Source organism: Danio rerio, chromosome 10, assembly GCF_049306965.1.
Source record: "Danio rerio strain Tuebingen ecotype United States chromosome 10, GRCz12tu, whole genome shotgun sequence".
NCBI classification, from domain to species: Eukaryota; Metazoa; Chordata; class Actinopteri; order Cypriniformes; family Danionidae; genus Danio; species Danio rerio.
Genome location: NC_133185.1, coordinates 27,278,121 through 27,290,431, shown reverse-complemented (window position 1 = coordinate 27,290,431; position 12,311 = coordinate 27,278,121). Strand labels below are relative to the sequence as shown.

Below are 12,311 nucleotides of genomic sequence, written 5' to 3'. Positions count from 1 at the left end.
GAAGGCAGAAGGGGGTCCAACCTGGTACCAGTAAGGTGTACCTAATAAAGTGACCGGTGAGTGTATTTTGCAATGCAGAATGCCTTAATGTTTTGATTTCTGAAAAGTGACAAATATACCAAAATAACACGAATTTATGTTTAAAAGAGGAAAAACCCTGCGAAATGGGATGTAAAAATTAAGCTACTTTCTAAAATAAAACAAGATTATTATCCACATGACACTGAGATATTTATATGTGTTAATTTAAAAAAAAAAAAAAAAAAAAAAAAAAAAAAAAAATATATATATATATATATATATATATATATATATATATATATATATATATATATATATATATATATATATATATATATATATATATATATATATATATATTTCAGAAAACAAGACCTAGGGACCATTCAAACAAATTCTAACTGGATTCAGTTTGTGGTAAGGTTGTGGTTAGTCAGTTTACTGCCTTTTGATGTTAAAAAGCCTTTCTGTGTTGTTAGTAGACTGCACAATTACACACAGAAACAATTTACTATTTGACAATTCATTTCAGGACATTAAGGAGTACTGGCCTTGCAAGCACTGTAATAATAATTTTAAAAAGTAACAATGCCTGTTAATGCTAGCATTAGCATTTGCAATTAAGTATTAATCACATAAAACGACTAAGCTAACTGCAGCTAATTTGTTCAATTAGTTCAATGTCAGATTCATATAGAGAATGGTCACCTTTATGTTCAATTACAGCAGAGGTGAGAAGACGCTTGTCAGGTTAAACCTCTATCATTAGCTTCTGTCTGTCTGGCTGTCTATCTGTATGTATGTCTACAAACCAATGCATGTAACAGTTATGTAAAAATGAAAAGACGATGTAAAAACAAAATAACTATATCCACAAGCTAATATTAACTCTTGTGAGGTAAAAATACTGGTATGATGTTATCAAAAAAAGTTATAGAAACACTTACAATGACATTTTCATTTTGAATAACTTACATTAGTAGTTTACAGAATAAAACAAGCATTATGCATATTTACAGTTTTTGTCAGTGGCTTTGGTGCATTTCTCACAAAACTATTTACATTTGCACAACAGTTAATGCATTTCTCAAAACAATTAGTACAAACTACAAAACCTAGCTGATAACCTGCAAAAACAGGTCACATGCTCAAAATGGATAGTTCATTCCTCAACAGCAAGTATTCATGTCAATCAAAGTGTCAGTATCATCAAAATGAAAAGTCCTGACACCACTGTTTAAGAACAAGATAGTCAAATGGCTTTGTCATGTTTTCATTATGAGTTTACTCTGGACATTTTTTCAATGCAAAAAAGTCAGATGTTGGTGACACTTCCTGAAAATGCCCAAGACAGCACTTTATACTATTTGCACAGCCATTTGAAACTACAGCAAAGTTAGACATCACTGCATTTAGTGAGGTATCTGAGTACAAGACGCTGAATATGTATTTTTCACATTTTTACTGCATTTTACTGTAATTTACAACAAGCATAAGCGTCCTTTGGGTAAAGCAGGGCACAACTGTAAACTATATTGCAGAACATATTGGAACTGAACCTACAACACAGGTCTGTAAATCATTCATCAAACTGTTTAATTTAGAAAACATTTTCAGAAAAATAAAGATTTAATTTTTTATTTTATAAAATTTGCTAGACAGATTTTGACAACTAGTTCAACATTTTTGTATGTGATGACTCAAATAATGAAATGAGGACTGTTAGTTTTATATGGAATGACTATTAGGCATTTACAAGTTTAGTTAATTTTGGCTGACGTGACATAAGCAAATGATAATGTTAGAAATAGCAGAGAGTTGTATGAAAACAATTGATGCATGTCCAAAAGCATCTGCAATTTGTTGGAAAAAATGAGAAATTGCTACTATGATGTGCACAAATGACTAATTGTTTTGAGAAATGCATTAACTGTTGTGCAAATGTAAATAGTGTTGTGAGAAATGCCCCAAAGCCATTGAGAAAAACTGTAACTAAACTTGTGAATGATGAATAGTCATTCCATATGAAAACGAATAGTCCTAAAGATATTCAATGGGCCTCTAATTTTTCTACAGCTGTATTTTGATATAAAATAATATAAATAAAATAAAATATTTTTTATCATATTTTATGTTCTGCAACTTGAATATTAATTATAATATTTTATAAACCTGTAATAATTCCAATACTTTTAGCAGAAAAAAATGAATACCATTTTTACGGATTTTATACACTTTATACTAGCTTTTTTTTATAAGGGAATCCCTTTAAAAAATAACTATAATTGTCTTCAGACTGTTTAAAAAAAGCCTCATAAGAACAAAAAGAAAACCAACGAGACGGAAAGAGGAAGATGAGATAATTACAGACTCTTCTAATCCTTTGGCTGTAAACTAAACTCATATCCACCACTAACATGTCCAAAAGTCCCACACTAAACCCACCAAATGTTAGATTCAAATGAAGTACAGACGCCAAGTCCAGATCCCTTAAATCCCTCCCAAACCTGTGAATGATTCTCAGCGCAATGACTGTGTAGGAATCCCCGTCAGTGAGTGTGTGCTGGACGATTTTCTGATAAGACTCACTAGCAACGCAGCGGCGCTTGGCACACAGAAACATGGGAAGCGACAAAAAGCCTGTACACCTCCACAACACTGTCAGATGCATTAATCACTTACTGTGGAGCCACTGTTTCTCTGGGTTGAGTTTGTGTGCGTTTTTTTTAAAGTTGTAGATCCATCTTAAAGGCATAGTTCACCCAAAAATAAATTGATTTGCTCTCCCTTTACTTGTTCCAAACTTGGGGTGCGTTTCCGAAAACCATCGTTAGGCAACTAAGGTCGCAAGTTGTGTCGTTACATAGTTCGTTCATTTAGCGTTTTCCAAATCCATCGTTCCAATGAACATTCGCAAACTGCGTTGCAAATTTCTATGCTTGCAACTACAAGTCTGGAGCTGTAGTTAGAAACATCCTGGCTGTGTTCTATTCCCAATTATCCCCCATGTCCTATTCATTAAGAACATTCTAAAATTTAAACTTGGAATGTTTTTTTTTTTTTTAAGCATTTTTAAATTCATCTCTCTTAGCTGTACGGTAAATTCAGTTTCAGCGATCTTCATGTTTACAATTGTGCTCCTTTAGCAGTGCACTTTGAAAACCTTGATGTCATTTTGCACACAGCCGTGATTCATAACGAAAGCTATAGATAACCTATTATTTTTAAGCGGAATTTAGGTTACCTATCCAAAGCTTGTGATAACAAAAAACATAGCATACGTTAATCGTTTAAATTACATTCATTAACTCTTTCATTTTTATCCGCCTTAGTCCCTTTATTAATCCAGGGTTGCCACAGGGGAATGAACCGCCAACTAATCCAACATGTTTTTACACAGTGGATGCCCTTCTGGCCGCAACCCATCTCTGGGAAACATCCACACACACACACACTCATTTATACTCACACTACGGACAATTTAGCCTATCCAATTCACCTGTACTGCAGGTCTTTGGACTGCAGGGGAAACCGGAGCACCCAGGGGAAACCCACGCGAATGCAGGAAGAACATACAAACTCCAAACAGAAACGTCAACTGATCCAGCCAAGGCTCGAACCTGCAAACTTCTTGCTGTGAGGCGACAGCACTACCTACTGCGCTACTGCGTCGCCTCGGTTAAATTTATAGTAGGTTATTTATTAAGTATCTGTACTGTATATGACATGGTTCTGTTGCATGTTTCAAACTGTAAAAGTAGACTTTTCAAAAACAAATAAATAAACAATATCCTAATTAATAATAATAATCGTCGTCATCATCATCATCATCATCATCATCATCATCATCATCATCATCATTAATATTATTATTAAAGTAGGATTTTTTCCATTTCCTAATGATTAATAAATATTAAATTTCATTTCTTAATAAATAGCCTCATTATTTATTTATTTATTTAAATGATTTATATATGATATTAGAATATGTGTTAGCTTTTGTAAGTGATTTTATGTTTTAGAATAGAAAATGGAACGTCAATAATATTTGTAAATGAAACATTGGTCCTATATGTGCCATTTACATATATTTCAATTAATATGGAAAACAAGGGCATGTTTTTACCAAAACTAATTTTGGATTTATCTATTTTTTATGTGTGCCCCAAATGATGGATCTGTGGCAGAGAAACTATGGTTTTAGGAAACAGTCAACACTACATTGTTCTTTTCCAAATGATGCATCGTACTATGATAGTTTAGCCACGAGTTACGTCGTTGTTTGGGAAACGCACCCCTGTTTGAGTTTCTTTATTCTGTTAACGCAAAATAAGATATTTTGAAAAAAAACTGAAAATTGGTAACCATTGACTTCCAAATTTATTCATTTATTTTGTTTTTGGCTTAGTCCCTTTATTAATCTGAGGTCGCCACAGCGGAATGAACTGCCAACTTATCCAGCATATGTTTTACGCAGCGGATGCCCTTCCAGCTGCAAGCCAACACTGGGAAATATCCATACACACTCATTCACACACATACACTGCGGACAATTTAACCTATCCAATTCACCTATACCAAATGTCTTTGAATTTGTGAGGAAAACCGTAGCACCCAGAGGAAACCCACACGAGCACGGGAAGAACATGCAAACTCCACACAGAAACGTCAACTGACCCAGCCGAGGCTGGAACCAGCGACCTTCTTGCTGTGAGGCGACAGCACTACCTACTGAGCCACTGCATCGCCATGACTTCTATAATATAAAAAACAAATACTTTGGAAGTCAATGGTTACCAGTTTTCAGCTTTGTTTGTTCTGTTGAACACAAAAGAAGACATTTTGTAAAAGGCTGAAAATCGGTAACCGTTGACTTTCAAAGTATTTAAAACAAATAATATGAAAATTTTACTATAACTTTTATCAGCTTTCTTTATTCTGTTGAACACAAGAAGAGATGTTTTGAAAAAAGCTGAGAATTAGTAATTATGTTTAATGGTCTTTATAATGTTAAATCTTTATAAGTTTAAAATATTTAGATTTTTTAAATGTGTGCACATTTATATGATTTTATGTATATATTACCTCATCTTTGCAACTTATTACAAAAAATAAAAATAAATAAAAATTACCGATTGTAATTACTGACAGTAATTTACTACTGACCGTAAATTTTATGTTGTTCTCTCTTCTAGCTTTGGTTATCAGTCTCACTGTCTTCATTTTCTGAAAGTCTTGACACAACCATCTCACTGTCTTCATTTTCTAAAGAGAACACCACCATCAAGTTTTTCTTTTATTAGTTCAGTTAATAGGATTGTACAAAAAAATTTGTTGTACTCTTCCATTCATTGCGTTCCCAGTTTACTATGACGACTTCCGCCAATTAGAAACCCGTAAATGTGAAAAGTCCATAAACAGGCTCATTGTGAAAACGTACCCCGTATTCATTTCTGGAGAGCGCAAATTTCTGGAGAGCTACGCATGGCTGAATTTCACCTTTAAAATGAATGTGATGCCACCGGTAGATTTCGCTTCACTTCACACTATCAGCTAACTGATTATCTATGTGTGGTCGACATTTTTTCACTGTTACCAGTTCGCCCAGTAGCTCACCATGTACATCGGAGGACTTGAGATGCAGAGAGGAGTTTACCGTGATGACAGGGTTCGAGTTTGGTAAAAACGGTTCCAGAAAACAAGTAAAATAAAAACAAAAGGCTAAATATAAAATAAACAAGTAAATAACAAGCTGACAATGTGGTTTAAATCTGAGAATGTGGTAAAAATCAGATGGCTGCGAGGGCTATTCTTTTTCTAAAAACTGTCGGTTGGTTTTAGGGAAGGGGGTGATCGGGTAAATTGGTGCTTTTGAAAACACAATCGATTGGGTTTAGGGAAGAATGTTGGTTGGGATATTGGTCAGTCAGTCAGTCAGTCATTCAACAGCGGCCTCTGGTGGATTTATGAGAGAACAGCATGTGCAAATGGCACTCGTGAGAGAAACTTGAGATCTAAAAAAGTGTACACAGAGATTTCTGGTGGATTTGCAAAAACAAAAACTGCTAAAAAGTAGCTTCTGGGACATATTCCGCACTGTCCAGAAATGTATACACGATTACGTATTAATAATGAGCCTGGGTTGGAATAAATTTTTATTTTTGTTTGAACAATCCCTTTAACTCTCCAAAAATGGCATAGAAAAGCCATCTGCATTCATACCTTTGCATGCATCCTGCAGATCCACTGCATTACTTTATGCCAAAAAAAATATTGCAACGTGTGTGTACACATGAAACACATGCTCACAGATTCCCCTGTGTCTACATGCAATTCATCTCCTTAATTATGAAAAATATCTTCTCTTGTTATGTGCCCCAGATTTGCTTATTATCTCTTATTAGGGGGAAAAATCTATTTCTGCTCACTGAAGCTGATTCTTTGAACTCATGCAAATAACACATGGACTTCTGGATATTTCTATGTTTAATGCGTTTGAACTTTCCTAGATTCAGATTAATTACGAATTATATATCTCATTGATTCTTGTTAATGTTTTCACATGTGGAACTATGGTTGAAGAACTGTCTGGTAGGAAAGAAAAGACATTTTAATGTAGCACCTTTTTCTCTTAGAACTGAATAAGATTAAGGTTGCGTTCACACTAGGTCTGGTTGGATTAAAATAAACTGTGGTGTAAATGCTTGTATGGGTCATCAGACAAGCAGATCGAGACCCATTAAAAGATGGTATGAAGTCAGGTGTGCTTTAGCTGAAACAATGCACCCTGAATCTAAAAAAAAACAAAAAAATAAATAAATAAATAAAATAAATAAACAGTACAATGTCAAATGATGTAACCATAAAAATGACAGAATGCTGAAGCATATCTAGTTTAGCCGTAGTAATGATTGGTGGTTCACAAAACCTTTGGGCCATCACTTTCAGCTTAGTCTCTATTTCAGAGGTTGCCACAGCAGAATGAACCACCAACTATTCTGGCATAAGTTTTAGGCAGCGGATGCTCTTCCAGCCACAACCCAGTACTGGGAAACACCCATACACATTCATTCACACACACACTCATTCACTACGGGCAATTTTTGTACAGTCAATTTACCAATGCAGTATGTCTTCGGACTGGGGGAAACTGGAGCACCTGAAGGAAACCCACACCAACACAGGGAGAACATGCAAACTCCACACAGAAATGCCAACTGGCCCAGCCTGGACTCAAATCAGCGACCTTCTTGCTGTGAGGCGACATTGCTAACCTCTGAGCCATCGAAATGTTTGGTTTGGATCACAATTCAGTTACTGAGTCACAGATTGTATCCTTTTTCAGCAGAGCTTGGTAGTAACGAGATACATTTACTTCGTTACATTTACTTGAGTAAAATTATTGGGTAACAAGTACTTTTTGAGTGCATTTAAATATGTGTACTTTTACTAAGTAAATTATTAGAGAAAAATCTGTCCTCTTACTTCGCTACATTTCGCGGCGCTCCTCCATTACTGTCAAATGATAATAAAAATGATCCATATGTTTTGTTTGCAAATATCACGAGGTGCTTCATTGGAGAGGTTGTGTCGCGATAGGTTGCTATAGAGACGCGTCTCCTGCTTTCCGTAAGGGCGCGCAAGGCAGCGCGCCTTTGTTGAATGATGCCTGACGAGGGAGACCATGGCCATCTGCGGTTCCGAGAAGGACGATCATGCTGTCTGTGTAGTGAGTCTATCGGAACAGGTCAAAAAAAGGCTGTAAGACCAAGCAGAATCCTGTATTAAAATTCATTTGAAAATTAAGCTAGAAAAATTGTGACGCTCCTTTATTATTATTATGTTTAATTTTTTTTTGATTATTCAAATAGTCAAATTCTGACTTAGGACAGTTAAATGTTGTAGCCAGTTTGTAGGCTAAAGCTAAAATAGTCTACAGTTTTTAATTTAAAACTTCGACATATTCCTATTTTTTTCTAATGATTTATGATCTAATAAATTTGTATTTTAAAAATGAGTATTTATTCATTTTTCTTTATTCCAAATCTTTAGGAAACACTTTAGAAAAAATTTGGTACTTTAAATGTGTCATTATGATGACGACCTAACAGGCTAATCCAGCTAAAATAGTGCTTAAAATGTCACTAAAATGCAGGAGAATAACTGCAAAAAGGTCCACATTTTGAATAAGAGAAAATAATTCTCTTCTCTAGTAAATGTATCCTGATTTGTTTTTGTTAAAGTTAGTGATTTGTTCTTTAAAAATAACAATGTGAATAAGTGAACCAAATGTTAATATCTTATTTTTGTTTGTTTTTGCTTTAAAATAACTAAGAAAACCAAACTAGAAAAGTGAACACACCCTTAATGGAGAGAAAAAAGAGACATGCTTCCCAAATACATTACTCATAATTAAATGAAGCATAACTTAGCACTTAGTTATGCTGAAAATTGAACAATAATAACTGCTCCATTTTTCTTCTGTGCACTCTTGTTCCAGTGAAATCACAAAACGAAAAGCGAACAAACATGTCATTGTCTGATTTACATAAACTTGACAACCTAATTGAATTTATTCCAGCAAGATTTAAACTTTCGATCGCTCTCTGAGCCACACCATTTGAGCTGCTCGAAGACTGAAATCCTAGATTCGCTCCAGCAATGGATGCATCATCCAACTGCAATCTACAGCACTTAGTGAATGTATATCTTCAAATTAAGGAAGACTGATTTACTGACTGACTGTAATGGACAGGCACATTAACACACTCAAAGAGTACACAGAATTGCTAAAACGCAAAAAATGCTATTAGCATTAGGAGACCTCCTGTGTATATGGTTTCATCGTTGAAATGCTTTCATCTTTCGAACAAACACACTTTGCCTGCCACACTCCCATGACTATGACAACCCATTTTGAGAGCTGGCACAGTGAGACATTACCCAGCAGTCTCTGCACAACCCATTTACAAACTGCAGTGAGGCCCATTTATCAGAGACTTTAGCACATGCTCAGATTGTTGCCCATGCAGTTTCACCAACAATCACTGACTGGAGCATGTTAAATATCTCTTGTGCTCACAGGAGTTCTCGCTTCCTTTAGCTCAGGCAACAACTGTTTTGTATGAACTAAATGCAAGCAATCTAACTTAAACCCTGCATGTGATCCTAAGCAACAGATTTGCTTGTTTCTAGAAGAAATAAAAGAGAAGGATCCCAAGGTTATCTGGAGAACAGGTTAAATGGAAAAGTCTCTTATTTTGAGATCTAATGTTGGTAAATAAGTTTGAATCCTTTGTTTTAGGTTCCATGAACCTTTTATACCACTCACTGCAATAGTATGTACTGTAAAGTACTAAATGGCATAAGATAAATATAGGTAATTTGCTTCTCAGAACTAGGCTGGCAACTACCTCTTTGTATCCACTAAATGCAAGCAATCTAACTTAAACTCTGGATGTGATCCCATGCTACAGATAAGCTTCTTTTTAAGAAGATCAAATTGAAAAGGATCCCAAGGCTGTACGAAGAACAGGTCACATAGAGAAAGTGTCTTATTCTAAGATATGGATTCTTTCTTTTATGTTGTAGAAACATGTTATACCACACATTGCTGCAGTAAATCCCATAAAAAAGATTGAATGCCACATAATGAATATACAGTAGGTGATTCGCTTCCCAAAACTAGAGTGGGAATGATGGGAATGCTATTTGTATTGGTGAAAATTTATATAAGCTGAATGAGAATAGGAATGAAACATAAATGTACCACTTATTTAATATGCTTCATAAACTTACCATCCTCTGTGGGAACATAGACATTGAGGTAAAGGCAGTCCTCGCTCTGGTTCTGTACGTAAGCAGCGGCTGCATCCAGGTTGTCAGTGAACCATACGGGAAGCATGATCTCTGGCAGCACCCCATGGATGTTCTGCGGGCAAACGGGTGCAAACTGAGTAGCGTTACGGATCTCCTGCCAGGAGCCGGGTGCCTCCGGGGGTTGGAAGCGTCTCTCGCCCACTGGCGGGGTGGCGTAGGGGACACCCAAGTACTGCTCGACCGGGCCTAGAATCTCATTGTTCAGCTCCTTGCGTACTCCCCGAAGCTTCCCGTAGCCTGTGGTGACCATAGGGTGCTTGGCGGCGGTGAGGTCTGCCCGTTGGCAGGAGGATAGCGCAAGGCGCAGCGCCAAGCCCAGCAGCCACACCAGGCAAGTGTCAGATATGCGTCGTGGACAGGAGCGAACCGTCTCCCGCCGTGATCGGGCCACGTCCACCGATGACATGCTTCGGCTGGGGTGAACGCTGCCCCAGTGATGGGGAACGGATATGAAATGGACAAGAGCAAATACTTTCTGGCCACCCCACTGACTCCGGGATATGCGGAAAGGAGGGTGTGCGTATCCTCAATGGTCCACAGAAGAGGCCTGTTGACACTCAGCGGCGAAGAGCTTCATCCTGATGCTACTGCAACATGCAATGCTTCTATTGCAATTTGCTCATTAGTTCCCTACAGGGAGAGAGAGAGAGGCAGAAAGACAGATATCATTAACTGCTGACGGTAAAACATGCATAGAAACATTATCAACCACAATAAAAGGTAATTACAGTATTGCCGGAGGTTTGAAAATCATATCAACCATAAACATGTGAAACATGAATCTAATTAAATATCATTTGTTCCACTGCATATAATCTTTCTCTTAATGTTTGTTTAATATCTTGGTGGAAATATCTTCCTTTCTTTCTGGAGTATTCTCTAAGGCGCATAATTACAGATGCATATCTGGACGTTGGGCCGTTCTCTCCAGCGTGCTGTCACATCGTCGAGAGGTGCGCCACAGCGACACACATTCACGCTCGGCTACCGGGGGTGTGAAATACTGAGTGTGCTGCTTAATTGACTCCCTCGGAGGAGATGACAGCACCAAGTGTGTTCATTTTAAGTTCCCCCCAACGTGCCGTTGCTCCAGATTCTTGGTTCCTGCCTCCCCTCCGTTCCACTTGACTTAGCCGTGCTAGTTTCAATCTCGCTAGAGTAGATGGGGGCATTTGTGCGTAATAACTGTCTGCTGCTGACAGTCTATGGCACAATCACCTTCCCCCCTTCTGCCGAGCTAAAGACATACATCTACAGGCGGGAATTAACCACATGACATAATGATCTATGAGGAATGCAAAGAGAAGCGTTTACCACCATTTTGGCATGAAAAGATGTTAGGAACGGGCACTGGGTGCACAGAGACAGACCAATTTAAAATTGACTTATAATGAGACACTTAATTCTGGAGTCAAACAGGGTAACAGGAATCAGTGATTCAAGAAGGATGATGTCATACTCGATTGGTTCTGGAAAGTGCTTCCAGAATGACTACGCTTCAGTGGACTTAGTGTATATGTGCTTAAAAATGTACACATACTAGAGGCATCCATTATTAAGCAGAGCTGAAAGAGTGCTGCTGTAGTGACCTCAAAACCTGGAGGACTAATTCACTGCTAGTTCTCTCAACATTTTCCTGTGGATTTTTTAAATGCTTTTACTTTTATTTTTTAAAATTCATGTGTAATAACAAGTGTCATGTGGTACTATAAACATAACTTGATGACATATGACATTTGGACGCATTTGAACACACCCAAGTTCTGAAGCAGTTGTTTATTTTTCAGTCTGCATAAGTAACTAAACAAGTAATGTGTGAGTGTAGTTTATGCTATAGAGCAAACACAATCAAAGTATTGTACCGTATCATCATCATAGAATTTTATTTTGTAGAAATTTAAGTTGTTTCAAATAGTTCCCAAGATAATATTAACTTTTATAAAAATAACTTTTACACTTAGTATTTATCTGTAATGTACTGTATCAGTGAATTTCTTGTTTCACGATAAACAGTGGTTTATGTTATATGATATGATATGATATGATTCCATTGGTAACATTTAGCTCCTCGTTCTTGTCAGCATCAGGCATCTGAAAACATTCTGCAACAGTGGGGGGGTGTAATGAAGTTCACGGCCCTTTGGCCGCTGGGAAGAAGGAGGCGGAGAACCGACGCAGGTTTAAATTATTTATTAATAACAATGACGGCAGCTCCTCACGGAGACTGTCGTCTAAACCAAAACAAACGGATGGCATCTCCTCACGGAGACTGCCGTCAAACTGAAAGCAAAAGTAAAATATGTCCGGGCCCGGTCCTCCGAGGCAGGTGCGCACCTCAGGTGAATCCACTTACGCGGTGGCCTCACTCCCTTCCCATGGCTCTCGGCCACGCCCCCTTGCCACAGGGGGCA

General features: G+C 37.2%; 1 protein-coding gene and 1 long non-coding RNA gene across 9 annotated transcripts in view; both read right to left on the bottom strand.

The window, feature by feature from the left end:
• The window catches only part of nlgn2b (neuroligin 2b), a 346,267-nt gene that overhangs the window by 86,937 nt on the left and 247,019 nt on the right, over nt 1-12,311 (bottom strand). For 7 of the 8 annotated variants that reach the window (XM_073913415.1, XM_073913416.1, XM_073913417.1 and 4 more), the window contains one exon: nt 9,820-10,530. In XM_073913415.1, the coding sequence (XP_073769516.1) occupies nt 9,820-10,306 (487 nt within the window). In that variant the 5' untranslated portion in view covers nt 10,307-10,530. 8 annotated transcript variants of the gene reach the window in all.
• On the bottom strand, nt 3,086-7,647 carry LOC141376362 (uncharacterized). The gene is made up of 3 exons (XR_012386302.1): nt 4,914-7,647; nt 4,594-4,798; nt 3,086-3,520 (listed from the first exon to the last, which is right to left on the bottom strand). It is a non-coding gene; the product is annotated as an uncharacterized lncRNA (long non-coding RNA).